Genomic DNA, 14,841 nt, shown 5'->3' with positions numbered 1-14,841 from the left:
CATTGATATTTACCTCTTGATTCAATAAATCTAAAACTCTCTTTTAGGTCAGTATTTACCTTCAGGAATAATAAAATTGGATGATGGCCCAAACATCAAGTCAATGGGCTCAATTCACCCATCATTACGGAAGTTTGATTTAGTATAAAACAATGTCTTAAAAGATTTGTTGGCAACAATCCCAATGATTCCATAAAAGGCCCAGCTATCACTTGCTCAGGATTGCCAGCTGTCCTATACAGTGACCAGTGACACAACTGTGTGTCAGCTGGTTTTATAAACTCCTCTTGTTCTCAGTGGCCCAATAAGTGACAGTATTCTTACACAGGTGCATAGCAGTTGCTGGCTCACACTGAAGCATGATCCCTGTGTGTGTCTTTGCTGTGTGAGCATTTTACAAATCAGGCCCAATACATCTGTGGCTGCATCAGAATTGTAGCTAACTTGTTTTCTACCAATTTCACAAATGAATGTTACTCAGATCTTGCATCCCCATAAGTGTCTAATTTAGCACACTTAGGTGCTTTTTAGTCACAGTTTGTATACAAGGAACTGGATATGACCCAATAACTATACTGTTACATATTTTCTAAAAGCATTCACCAGAAAGATCTGAAAATGTTCATAGCCATGAACTTCTTAAGCATAACATATTTTTATTGGTTATTTTTAATAAATTAACATTATAAAAGGGAGATTACATTAAAAGTACAGAAAAAAAACTATTATTAGCTTCTGAGGACACATTTAGTATGCCAAGATTTGAATATATGATCTGCTATAATTGTTGAGGTACCAATCAGTATACATGTATCTTTATATGTAATTCAGCGTTAACATTATTCCAGACCTCTATATTACTCACTTCAGTGAAGATAAAAAAATAAAAAATAGAAGTTTGCTGGTTCATCAAATCACTGTTTTCAACCAATCTCTCATAAGCCAAAATTTGTACTAAATAAAATGTAACGTATGTGTTTCTTTCTTCCTCTTATTTTTTTAAACATTAAAATTCAAGGGCAAGAAAAAAAAACCAACCTTCAAGGCATGCCTGTGCTTCCTTTAACTTTTTTTCCATAGCTACATGTAGCAAACTAGAGAGTTGGCCAAAACTGCGTACTCTGATAGTTGAGGCAGTGAGGAGAAGCAATGGTTGATCATCTTTGTCTCTTTCTTCTGACTGAACAGTTGTTCCACTAGAAGAATAAAATGATACTTCATAAAGAGAGAACTTTTATTAAAGGAAAACTTTAGGTAGATTCCAACTCTGAGAATGCTGCTCAAAGCTCTGAGTCAAAAATGGACCATGTCTCCTAATTTACATTCCCCTTTCTATTTACTAATAGACCATGTTGAATTGCAAAATCAAAAGAGTTCACAGAAAGAAATGATAGGCTGCTGTACCTTACTTACCAAACTAAGGTCTATCAATGAAATATATATTAATATATTACAGCTGACAACAGAAATACACATAAGAATATAAGAACAGCCATATTGCGTCAGACCAATGGTCCATCTAGCCTAATATCCAGTCTTCCGACAATGGCCAGTGCCAGATGCTTCAGAGGGAATGAACAGAATAGGGTCATTACAACTGTCATCCAGTCCCATCTTCTGGCAGTTGGAGGTTGACAGACACCCAGAGCATCGAGTTGTGTCCCGGACCTTCTTGGCTGATGATGGACCTATCTTCCATGAACGTACCTATTTCTTTTTTTTACCCAATTATACTTTTGGCCTCATAACATCCCTTGGCAATGAGTTCCACAGGTTGATTGTGTGTTGTGTGAATACTTCCTTTTGTTCATTTTAAACCTTATGCCTATTAATTTCATCAGGTGACCCCTAGTCCTTGGTGTTATATGAAGGAGTAAATAACACTTCCCTATTCACTTTTTCCATACCATTCATGATTTCATAGATCACTATCATATCATATACCCCCCTTAGTCGTCTCTTTTCTACTCTAAAGAGTCCTAGTCTTTTTAAAATCTCATCTCATGGAAGCTGTTCCATACCCCTCATCATTTTCACTGCCCTTCTCTGGACCTTTTCCAATTCTACTATACCTTTTTTCATTTGGGGTAACCCAAATTGCATGCAGTATTCAAGGTGTGGGCATACCACAGATTTATATAGTGGTATTATGATATTTCTGCTTTATTATCTATCCCTTTCCTAATAGTTTCTAACTTCTGTCTGCCACTGGACATTGAATGGATGTTTTCAAAAAAAATATCCACAGTGACTCCTAAATCTCTTTCTCGAGTGGTAACAGCTAATTTAGATCCATCATTTTGTATGTATAGTTGAGATTATTTTTTCCAACGTGCACAACTTTGCACTTAGCAACTCTGAATTTCATCTGCCATTTTGTTGTCCACTCACTCAGTTTTGTGAAATTCCTTTGTAACTCTTCCCGGTCAGCTTCGGCCTTAACTATCTCGAGTAATTTTGGGTAACATCTGCAAACTTTGCCACCTCATTGTTCACCCCCTTTTCAAGATTGTTTATGAATATGTTGAACAGCACAAGTCCCAATACAGCTCTTTGGGGGATCCCACTATTTACCTCTCTCTATTGTTAAAACTGACCATTTATTCCTACCCTTTGTTTCCTATCTTTTAACCAGTTACCAATCCATGAGAGGACCTTCCCTCTTATCCCATGACTGCTTACTTTGCTTAATAGCCTTTGGTGAGGGACCTTGTCAAAAGCTTTCTGAAAGTCCAAGTATACTATATTCACTGGATCACCTTTGTTCACATGCTTGTGGACCCACTCAGAGAATTCTCATAGATTGATGGGGCATGATTTTCCTTTATAAAAGGAATGTTTATCTATGTGTCTGATAATTCTGTTCTTTACTGTAGTTTCAACCAATTTGCCTCATGCTGAAGTTAGGTATAACTTCAGCATGTCAGGATTGCCTCTGGAAGCTTTTTAAAAAAGAGGTGTTACATTAGCTATCTTTCAGTTATCTGGTATACAGGCTGATTTAAGCAGTAGGTTACATACCAGTTAGTAGTGCTGCAATTTCATGTCTGAGTTCCTTCAGAAATCTTGGGTGAATACTATCTGACATACTGCTGTTTAATTTATCAATTTATTCCAAAAAAGTGTAACTGCCCTTCTCTTTTCAAAGCTGTAGCACAGTTCCTTTAACATGACTTGACTCAACGATGTTGTAACTGGGTGCACCAATACAGCTATAATTACACTGCGGACAGGACCTAAGACTCAATGGGTATAACTACATAGGACTTTTTTGCATTGTTTTTTTGCATCTCATTTCAAGGTAAGGTGACTCTGGGTATGTCTATACAGCAACTAGACACCCGCGGCTGACCTGTGCTATCCCGACTCAGACTCATGGGGCTCGGGCTCTGGGGCCCTCCCACCTTGCAGGGTGCTAGAGCACATGCTCCAGCCTGAACCCAAAAGTCTACAGAGCAGTGAAACAGCCCTGCAGTCTGAGCCCCATTAGCCCAAGTCAGCTGGCCTGGGCCAGCCGCAGGTGTCTAGACATACTCACAGTGTGTAAAACACCTGTGCCTGGCCTACACTAGTGCCTCCTTCATTGCTGGCACTGGCAGGTCTGCACCAGCACTAGACATAGGGTGTGAAAATTCCTAGAATAGACAGGCAAATATATTCGCCCCACTTCAGTAAGAAACTGGAGATTAGATTTCAACACACAGCTGTGACGTCACAATCTAGGTACTACAAATATTTTCAGAGTCCTTTGGGGAAAAGTTATAAATCAGAATACAAAATGTCCAATGTAACAAACTAGGAGAAAACAAATACAATAAAAAGAGCAAACATTCCTTATACAAAATTAGCACAATTTTTTTTCTTTGCAGTTCGTCTTTAATATGTTTAAAAAGCACTGCCATTCAGACCTACCTGATCTCATAACCTAATTCAAATACTGAATAATCCAATTGTGTTTTCCATTCAAGTGGTTCTCTGAAGACAAATGCAGCTTCTTGAGGATGTCTAGAGCTGAAGCTCTCTGCAAACTTAATTATGTCATTTAGAAGAGATTCATTCAAAGGGGTGATTTCTAGTGTGCCAGTTCCAGAACCAGCCGAGGTCCATTGAGCTGCTCTTGTCAGTGCCACTCCCATGGTTTCAGCTAATATCAACGATGTGTGCCTTAGCAAATAAATAGTTTATTCTTTAAATATGTTTAAGATCCCAAACTATTAAAAGAATACATCTGTAGACTTAATAGTTAGCAATAAGCATCTTTGGGCCTGATTCAGTTAATTCAATGGAGCTGCACCAGCAATGCAGGGAATAGGCTTGCTAATGTTATATTAAAAAGAATGAGGCTACTTGGGGAAAATGCAATTTATACTTCTGTTAATTAACCATACTAATAACATTTCAAAAAGTGCAAAGCAAATAGGTTCTGTTCTGTTTGCAATGGGATTAAGAGATATTTTTTTTGGTCATCTTTAGGGTCCTTTGCTTTCAGTTTTTATTTTAATTTTGCCTGGTTGATATTACTACAAAAACAAAAACAGGTGAAAATCAGTGCAAAAAACTATTAATAATTTTGCTGGGTAAATATCACAGTTCATTTTGGTGGACGGAAGGACAGAGTATTCAGTAGAAAAAAGTATTCAGTAGATTAATGCTTTGATGAACGGAATTCAGTGTGGTTTGCTGCAGAACTAAAACAGAACTCAAAACACAATGCCACCTCTCAGTGCAAGAAAACAATTAGGTCTAATCCCCAAATAAAACTTTTCATTTGAATAAACAGTTTACAGTTGTAGCCTTAGAACTTTTAGCTACCACACCATGTTCAGAGCATACACTCAACTTCATCCTTTTCTCCTGTTTTTTTTAAACTTTTGAATACTTCTTTGTGTTCTGAAATGTATTCTGATACAGATTTTTATTTTCTTCCCATTTTAGTGTGTCAAATCTTTAAACTGTTATCTGCTAACAACTTGAAATGTCTACGTGGTGGGCATGAGATTAATCATTACGTTCAGATGCGCACGCACTTCAGAGCTTGCGTGCAGGCCAGTTTGTTTATTGTGTGTATCTTCTAGACCAGTGGTTCTCAAAGCGGGTCCGCCGCTTGTTCAGGGAAAGCCCCTGGCGGGCTGGGACAGTTTGTTTACTGGCCGTGTCCGCAGGTTCGGCCGATAGCGGCTCCCACTGGCTGCGGTTCACCACTCCAGGCCAATGGGGGCTGCAGGAAGGGCGGCCAGCACAGGGAGTCGCAATCAGCCGAATCTGCGGATGCAGCAGGTAAACAAACCGGCCCGGACCGCCAGGGGCTTTCTCTGAACAAGCGGCAGACTGGCTTTGATAACCACTGGTCTAGACTAATACATAGCCTTACTTCAACAGACAGCTTTGCATATACACCCAAATATATTATCGTAATACATATATCTCATGCAATGTATTGAATTTTCCTAATAAAACAAATTATTTTCTCTATATTTGAATGATACAAAAGTAGGGTGAAAATCAGAAAAAAACAAATAATATTTTTTGTAAAACCTGGATTTTTTTCAGTAAAAATCAGAAAATGAAGGGGCATCTTACAACTTGGGTTGCCTCATCTCAGGTATAAAAACCCAGAACATCCAGGATGATCCTGAGCCCATAAAACTGGACAGCTGGCAGTGTGTACTGAACACCCTCAGATACTTCCCAGGACAGCCACCTCAAAAAAGGGACGATGCTGGGAAAATGTAGGCAGGTGACACCCTACTTACAGCTAATGCTAGGCAACTTTATGAGAACTGGAGGATCGCAGAGGGCAGGTAAACATTGCCAACTCTTCATTTAATTTAAGTGTAGAAATAAGAGGATAGTGTGAGGCTGTGGCTGCTGCGCCACAAGCCCCCACACCTACTGGGGGGGGGGGGGGATGGGAGCCATATGAGTCAATAGAGACCTAGGTGCCTTCTCTCACTGGGGACATGCAGAGGGAGGCTCCTACACTTTGGGGTATGGAGAACAGCTCGTTTCTAAGATCTCTCATTCACTGGGTGTGAGACCACCCCCCCCCCCCATTGTGGATTAGGGGGTCAGACCAGCCCTGGCCCCCCTCATTCACTAGAGGGAGGCTCCCTCATCATGGCACAGAGGGTCAGACCGCCCTGGGCCTCTCACTCATTGGGGGAGGCTTCCCCATTGCGGGGCGGGGGTCAGACCTGGCTGGGACCCCTCACTCCCGTGGGGGCTGAGCCCCTGCACACCGCTCGCAGCGGCAGGACCACAGGAGTCCCCTCCACCCGCTTTCCGCCCCGGTACCTTGCCCCGCTCCGGCTCTGGCGCCTCTGCTGCCGGCTCTGCTGGCTGGCGTTGCCGGCGGGGTTGCTATGGGGACGGGCCCGCAGCCGCCGGTTACTTGGAGAGGCGGGTAAACACAGTCGGGCCTGCCCGGGCTGGGGCTGGGAAGCGGACTAGCCCCTGTCCCACCCCCGCCGCCAGGCTTTCTCCCCAGCACAGCGCCACGGCCCTGCGACAGGAACACAGGCGTCTCCGCAAGGCAAGGCGCTGCCCCCCGGCGGGGGAGCGGCTAGGGGGCGTCTGGCTGCCGTGGTGGGTGCTAGGGGGATGGAAAGCCTGAGAGGGCGGCTATGGGGGTCCTGGGGAGCATGAGGAGGAATACTTGCTGTGAGGGTCAGGAAACGGGGAGGTTGGGTTTTATGGGTGCCAAGGAGTCTGACAAGGGTGCTGGCTGTGGATAAATTTGAGGGGGGTGTGGTGTGGGTGGGACAGTCGGAGTGGGTGAAGTTGATATGGTGTAATTGAGGCGTTTGTGTGTGTGTGGGGGGGAGAGGTAATGAATGACCTGACCCAAGTGACCCATGTCCATGCTTTCTACCGGTTGAGTTAGAGGAAAAGGTATTGGGCCACCTTCACACTTAGTTTTTGGTGTGGGATTGAATAAAGTAGTTCATTAATTTGAAGTACTGGCCCTGGAGAGGAGCACCAAATTTATTTCCTGGAGACTGTTAGTGTGTGGTAACTTAAATAATTCACTAGCTTGAGGTTACTACAAGAAAATATCTTTAATCAAGTTGACTTAGTTCTTATTTCACTTTTAATATCAATTAGACTTATTTTATGTTTAAATGTTTTTCTTTTTTACAAAAACTATCATGTGAAATTAGTTCTCGTGAGAAGGGGTGGGGATTGACAAATCTTGGTGATTAAAGTCCTCCATTTAGGGCTGGTCCACACTAACCCCCCATTTTGAACTAAGATACGCAACTTCAGCTACGTGTATAACGTAGCTGAAGTCGAAGTATCTTAGTTCGAACTTACCGCGGGTCCACACGCGGCAGGCAGGCTCCCCCGTCAACTCCGTGTACTCCTCTTGCGGAGCAGGAGTACCGGCGTCGACGGCAAGCACTTCCGGGATCGATCGCAGAAGATCGATTGCTTACCGCCGGACCCGGAGGTAAGTATAGATGTACCCTTAGACTCAGAATAGTTTAATTCAATTATTAACAAATAAAACAACACAATCAAGTAATCTAATAGATATAAAAACGAGGAGTCCGGTGGCACCTTAAAGACTAACAGATTTATTTGGGCACTGTTAGTCTTTAAGGTGCCACCGGACTCCTCATTGTTTTTGTGGATACAGACTAACACGGCTACCCCTCTGATACCTAATAGATATAAAGAAGAACAGGAGGACTTGTGGCACCTTAGAGACTAACAAATTTGTTAGTCTCTAAGGTGCCACAAGTCCTCCTGTTCTTCTTTTTGCGGATACAGACTAACACGGCTGCTACTCTGAAACCTAATAGATATAGTAACTCTTTCAGTCACTCATTTGGTTTCTAAAGAGTACTGGTGATTAGCAGGTTATCACCTTCAACAAAGATGAAGTATTAATTTCTCCATATTAAAATACATTTTAAAATGTTTATGTTCTAATATACTGTTCAATATCTAACCATTGGCCACTCAGAAGATTTTGGGGACATCTTTGTATTCTGCTAGTTTCTTGCGCTATGATGTGGATTACATACATTATGATGATAAATAGTTTAAAACAAAATCCACATTTGCATTAAAACGGTTACATTTTAAGAGTGAAGAGCAGCTTAGCAGAGTTTCTCTTTGGACAACAATAGTCTTGTTCATTACTGCCTTCATTCTCAGCCAGATTGTGCCTTGAGTTTTAAGCCATATTTGTCAATAACAGCAGGGGGAATTTCTGCTTAAAAACTGATGGTATATCGTGGTCCTCTAGTCATTACAGCCCAGCTTCACAAAGGTACTTAGGCACCTAAACATCAGTTCAGGCTCCCCTGTGATCTACAAACCCCCTGCTCTGCTTCCACCTAACCCTATAGATCTAAATTCACTTAGTGCCTATATTTTCAGGGTGAAAGGTGCCTAAGATTCTGCTTCTGAGCATTGCACTGCTGCCTCACTCTAGGGCAGTGGTTCTCAACCCATGGCCCACTTGGAGCCCAATCAACACACAGCTGCAGCTCATGTGACATTCTCAGGGACATACAGGTATTATTGGATGCTGCCCCCATAACACATTGTGGGCCACATATGCAGCCCACAATGGTAAATAGGTTGAGAACCACTGCTCTATCTACACTGCAATTAAAAACCTGCTGCTGGCGGACTTGGACTCATAGGGCTTGGACTAAGGGGCTGTTTAATTGCGCTGGAGATGTTTGGGCTTGGGCTGGAGCCCAAGTTGTAGGACCCTGTGAGGTGGGAGAGACCCAGAGTTCAGGCTGCAGGCCAAGCCCAAATGTCAACACTGCCAAACAGCCCCATAGCCTGAGACCTGCAAGCCCAAGTCAGCTGGCATGAGCCAGCCATGAGTGTCTAATTACAGCATCTGGTGTCTGGATGACTGTCTTCCATCTAGGCTCCAGAGCAATCCATGAACTGGAAGAAGATAGGCATTCTCTCTGTCACGCTGTCTGGAATGGCTCATGACTATGAGTGCCTACCTCAGGGCAGACTGTCAGAAAACACGGCAGACACCCCAAACTGGTGCTTTGTTCTATAATTAGATTTCACCAAGCCAGTAACAAATGTGAACTCTTGGATCGCTATATCAGTCTTACCATGGAGTCACAGACAGTCCCCTTAGGCTCTCTAATCTATCTTGCCACCCAGACAAACTGGACTTTGTGATAAAAGGTCACTTGCACCAAAAATCACATCACATTTAAGTTGCTTCCAGTCTCAAGAGACCAGTCACTTACCCCAAATCAATTGGTATCTTAGATCTTACACCAAAGACAATGCTGGCAGCCAGTTCTATAATAAACTAACTAAAGGTTTATTAGCTAAGAAAAGGAAATGCAAATTATTGAGAAGTCAAAGCAGGTAAAATATATGCACAGTTATATCACCATTTGTAATTCCAAATGGTGGCAATGATGTAGTAAACTGCCAGTTTCCCAAAAGTCTTTTCAGGGTTGCCAGATTGTCTCTGGGGCTCTCTGCTTTGCATCTGGTACACTTTCCTGTAAGTGTTCAAACAATCTAGAGATGCAAGATATTTCCTTAAATCCATACTTATAGCCATAGGTGCCAACTCCATAGGTGCTGCTGGGCTGGAGCACCCATGAGGAAAAATTAGTGGGTGCTCCGCACCCATCGTCACCCAAGCATCTCCCGCCCCCACCCCCTCCTCTTCCGAGCGCAGCGTCCCCGCTCCTACCCCTCCCAGCGCTTCCGGCCTGCCGCCTAACAGCTGTTTGGCAGCGCTTAGGACTTTCCGGGAGGAGTGGGGACGTGGTGCGCTCGGGGAGGAGGCGGTAAAGAGGCGAGGTGGGGGGGACTTGGGAGAAGGGGATGGAATTGGGGTGGGGCAAAGTTGGGGCAGGGGCAGGGACGGGGTGGGGGGGTCGAGCACCCATGGGGCAGGGAGGAAGTCGGCACCTATGCTTATAGCTTCTTCTCACAGAAAACAAGATGACAGTGTCACTACCCACGTGGGCTTTTTCTTTGATGATGGAGAGTGAGAAATGCATTTTGAGTCTTTGACCTCCGATCATCACACACAATGACCTCTTACTTTGAAATTAGTACTTTTCTGTTAAAGTCCTTCATTCGCATTCCACATGGCTGCTTTCCCATTTGATGCGTTATTTAGTTACAGTGGTATACACAATGTAAATATTTTCTACTACATTATAATGGGATACAGAGAAGTGAAAACAGTGCAAGTAACATCCCAACTTTTCATGAAGTTTAAACATCAAATACAGTCTTATACATTTAATAATCACTTTGATCTATACTAATACACAAGTGAATTGGTCTGGAGCTCTCTCATGAGCTGGCACCTGGTCTGCCAGCCTCACACTCTCCACCTATCTCGCATGTGGGGCCTGATCCAGTAGGTGTACTCAGAGGCTGCCTACTACATCAGGTCCCATTCAAATGATGGATGGAGGTGGTACTGCCCACCTTATAAATTTTAGTCCAGTGGTTCAAGCACTCACCTGGGATGTGGGAGACTCAGGTTCCATTCCCCCCTCTGCCAGAAGAGGAGAAAGGATTTGAAGAAGGGTCTTCTACACTTCTCAGGAGAGTGCACTAACCAATAAGCTATGTGATATTCTGATGAGGAGCTCCTGCAGTCTCTCCTGTTGAAGCTGTTCCACTGTGTAGAAATTAGAATCCCTGCATCAGAGACCGAGAATGACTCTATAGCCTGGTGGATAGGGCACTCACATGGAAGGTGGGAGACCCAGGGGCTCCAATGACTCATGAAAGTGGAATAGCTTAGGTAGGAGAGGCGGAAAGAGGCCCCCCCCCATTAGTATATCCCATAGCTCAGTGGTTGGAGCACTTTCCTGAGAGATGTGGGAGTCCCCGGTTCAAGAACTTATTCCCCACCAGGCAGAAGGGAAATTTAATATGTCTCTCTCACATCCCAGGCGAGTGCTCCAACCACTGAGCTAAACGTTACAAGATGGGCAGCACCACCAACTCCTCTTCCTTCTGCTGTTTTTTTGTGGAGTGAGTCAGGTGCCTAACTCATTCACATAAGAAACAAATTAGGTGCCCAACTCCACAAAGGGGTTCCCAGTTGTGGATTATAGACACTTCCCTACAGTCCAGACTTAGGTACCTATCTCTGTGAGAGGGATAGGGCTTAGGCACACCCCTCTCTATATCTCACATTGGCTAACTTATGGGGGAGCCACCTAGAATGCTGGGTTTTGTGAATTGCATACTTAGGAGTGTATCTCTCCCCATGCATTGTATAGGGAACCTAGGCATCTAACTTAGCCTTTGTGGATTTTATGGTGGTTCCAGTGATTTTCTAGAGGCCCAAATACCTCTGGGGGTCCAGGCATACATACTTAAAACAGTTTGAAAAGTTGCTGTGTAAAAATGACCTCTTCTACTCCCTGTGTGTATTCAGTCATATCTGCTTACTTCAGTGACAAAAGAGCTTTTACTCCTCCTAATACTGCAGAATCAACACAAGTGTGTGCGTGAGATCTGGATTCTCTTCTTTTGTAGCTAATTCATCATTAATAGAATAATTAAAATGAAATTCCGTATACAGGCCAATTTTTACTGTTTGTTACATGATTGCAACCTCATTAAAGACAGTGGGGGTGGCACAGGTGGAACCATTGATAGAATTTGCAAACAGTGCAAAGGTTTGAGAAGGAGTCAGTAAAAGCAGAATTTTATCTGTAGAATCTATATTATTGCTGGTGATGCACAAGGCAGACAGAAACAATTATCAGTATCTTTTATCAGTATTAAGGGCATGGAGGAGCTTGTAGGAATGCTATACCTATGTATTGTTGTCCCTTTTAGTCCAGTTAGCCAGTATTCAGGATGCTGGTGCATTGGTTCCATTAGGAGGAGAAATTGATAAGTGTTAGGTATTTCTGTGGTGCAAGCCTGTTTATTTGTACTCAAAGTTGTGTTTCACTGTACACAGTAGAAACAAACAGGAGGCAGTTTTCTCGTTCAGAAATCAAAGTCTTCTTTTTCAGCAAGTACTGTTCCCAAAGAAATTTCTCTGTCTTGGCTTCTTCACAGGACCATAGACTACTGCTTCTCCCTCTGTCTGCTCCTTTTCTCCTAGCTTTCTGATCCCTTTCACACACCCAAAGACACTCACAGCAGTAACCATATTTATATACAGTGTTGGTGTAGCTATGTCAGTCCCAGGATATTATAGAGACCCGGTGGGTGAGGTAATATCTTTTGTTGGACCAACTTCTGTTGGTGACAGACACAAACTTTTGAGTTACACAGAGCTTTTTGTCAGATTTGACAGTTTGGGTTTTATGTTAATAGTTTGGGTTTGCTGGTTGAAAAATCTGTTTGTTAATTAGTAAAGCTGTGTTTGGAGACTCTTAACTCAGAACCAGAGTTTGTGTATTTATTTTGAGGTATCCAGGGAATGGAACTCAGTGAACGGAACTCAGTGAACCTGTAATGTATTTTTAAAAAGTAGTTTAGACAGAGGATGGGCTTTTTAATAAGCAGTAAATGTACTGTATTTGGCTAGACCTTTATATTTAATACTAGGTACAACTATGTATAGTGGCTGGATTTTTAACAAATACAGGCATAATGCCTACCCATAAAAGATGAATTAATCATTTATTGGAGCAAAGAATGGGAAGCAAAGAACTAATTAATATGGAGTGACAGGGACTTGACTTATGAAGCAGAAGAATGTTTTTGGAAACTATTTTTTAAAATCTCAGGAACAGTAGTAATGGGAGTGTGTAAACAACCGTATGTTTTCTCTTTTATCTTCCACATGTATTAGGATAGAATATAGATATTAGTTTTACAGGTGAAGCATGAATGTATAAGGTTGTTGAGGAAGGTTTTGGCATACATAAAAAAAGGAAGTTTAAGGAAGACAATGTATTTGCTACTGCATATGTTAAGTATTAAATGAAAATTTAGCCCATGAACTTAATCAAGGGATAGACAGATGATCCTCTAATGATATTGACTGTTTTAATTTATTTACTTTCACTGTATGTTATCTTGTTTTTAATAGAAATCTTTTTCTAAATATGGTATCCCATAGATAGTCAATGACAAAAAGAAATAAATTTCACATTATAACTTGAATTTACAGTGTAGAGACAGTAGGTGAAAAATTGTTAAGTTCAGTGATAACTGAAAGAACTGTCTGCAAAAGGTCCAGAAAAGTAATTGTTCAATAGATACCTATTTTTATTTTTCCTATTCATATATTATATAGGCCATTACTTATATTCATAATATATGTTTGCACTTTATAGTATCATTTTTCTCAGGCTTTCATAAATAGCACATCTAGATTACCAGTACAATGCCATCTCAACTAAGTTGTCACAAAAAGTGGTTACCATTTTTGGGTAGCTTATATGAAAGTAATAATTTGGTGGCCTCCGTTGATATGTGTCATCACAAAAACCAGCACTACATTTGGGCACTGACAGTTTGTTGGCCTTCTTAGAACAAAAGTTGTCTTGTTGACTTTGGTGGAGCGGTGGGAGAAATCCTGTGCTGGTAATGCATTTGCTTTACCTTGTCAGTACATAAATAGTAGAGATAAGTGTCTTAACCTAACATCGTGCACAAGTCCTAAATTCTCATAATCCATTTTTTGACAATTGAGGGGGGATTTTCTTTTTGCGGAAGAGGGAGAATGTGAAGACTTAGCTAAGTTTTGTATTACCATGGTTGAGACTGAGAAAAGTGAGAAATGTTTCAACTAACTTTTTTTCAGCGGATCACATTTTTGTATTTCTTGAGCTAATTGCAGCTGCCCAATTTTAAAAATATTTCTTTAGGAAACAGTAAAGAAAATTTCCAAAACCAGTATCTTAAAAAGCAAGCGATTGAGCATTCCTTGCCAAGTGCGTTTTTGACTCCTATACCATTTTGATCTTCTTACTTACTACTTGTTCACTGGATGATCACATGGTACAAAAAATCTGGAGAGGAAGTGAGGTTTATTGAAGATTGGGCACCATGCAACATACCAACTCAGCTGCGGATAAAAAAATTAAAGTCTTGGAAAGAACTCAGTGTATCGAAGAAAAGGTATGTGATTTAGAGAATGGGCTGTCTGGCCAAGAGATGCTTACTTCAGAATCTTCAAGAAGAATAAAGGCTTTAAAGCAAGACTTCATATTTTGGACTATAAACTCAAGATTAACAATATCCGGGTGGTTGCTCTTCCTTGTAATGACAGCAAAGAAGATATTGCAGTTCTCTTTTTAAAATGGTTTCCAGATGGAAATCATGGTCTACTATCCAAGACTGAATGTGATTTAGTGAGAGTTTTTAATCAATAAAGAAAGGGACAAAAATACTTCAGAATCAGAATTGTGGATTGTGCTCTCTCTCTATTTTTAGGTGATTATTCATGCCTTTCATATGCAAACTATTGGACAATTCTTCTGAAGAATCAAAGTGTTTGGAGGAATAAAGTCATATCATGCAATAACCATACAATTAATACATATTAATGTATGTAGTACCAAATTAATCTGATTTTAAAAGACATATTAGATTTAATGTTTTTCCCTTGTGGCAGAGTTAAGGTTGCTTGGTGTCTTAATTGCATTTCTTTTCAGATTAACCTTAACTCTGCATTTCCTGGGTTTATAATGCTTTGTTTGGGGATAATTACAAAATCCCTGTAATATTTTTTACCATTAAATTACTAATATATACTCTCAACTTTAATTAATCTTAATGTAAAATTAAAAATTGTGTACACAAATATTAAACAAAAAAATTAAAGAATGATACAACACAATATTTCTAATGACTTGATTATATGTAGTATTAAAAATGATTTAAGGTTAACTT

At 41.3% G+C, this 14,841-nt stretch overlaps 1 protein-coding gene and 1 long non-coding RNA gene across 4 annotated transcripts in view; one reads left to right on the top strand and one right to left on the bottom strand.

Moving 5' to 3' along the window:
- ODAD2 (outer dynein arm docking complex subunit 2) overlaps positions 1–6,429 on the bottom strand; it is a 184,304-nt gene extending 177,875 nt beyond the window's left edge. For 2 of the 3 annotated variants that reach the window (XM_005290932.5, XM_065586859.1), the window contains exons 1-3: positions 6,295–6,429; positions 3,913–4,164; positions 1,039–1,196 (exon numbers count right to left, since the gene is read on the bottom strand). In XM_005290932.5, the coding sequence (XP_005290989.2) occupies positions 1,039–1,196; positions 3,913–4,136 (382 nt within the window). In that variant the 5' untranslated portion in view covers positions 4,137–4,164; positions 6,295–6,429. The remainder of the gene's footprint in view (positions 1–1,038; positions 1,197–3,912; positions 4,165–6,294) is intronic. The other variant, XM_065586860.1, reaches the window with a different exon arrangement.
- The window catches only part of LOC112058881 (uncharacterized), a 56,864-nt gene continuing 48,421 nt past the window's right edge, over positions 6,399–14,841 (top strand). The window contains exon 1 of the long non-coding RNA XR_010599112.1: positions 6,399–6,532. This is a non-coding gene — a long non-coding RNA (uncharacterized LOC112058881). The remainder of the gene's footprint in view (positions 6,533–14,841) is intronic.

The sequence above is a fragment of the Chrysemys picta genome, chromosome 2, assembly GCF_011386835.1.
Source record: "Chrysemys picta bellii isolate R12L10 chromosome 2, ASM1138683v2, whole genome shotgun sequence".
In the NCBI taxonomy this organism is placed as follows: Eukaryota; Metazoa; Chordata; order Testudines; family Emydidae; genus Chrysemys; species Chrysemys picta.
Note: the sequence above shows the minus strand (reverse complement) of the source record. Positions and strands in the feature narration are given on the sequence as shown.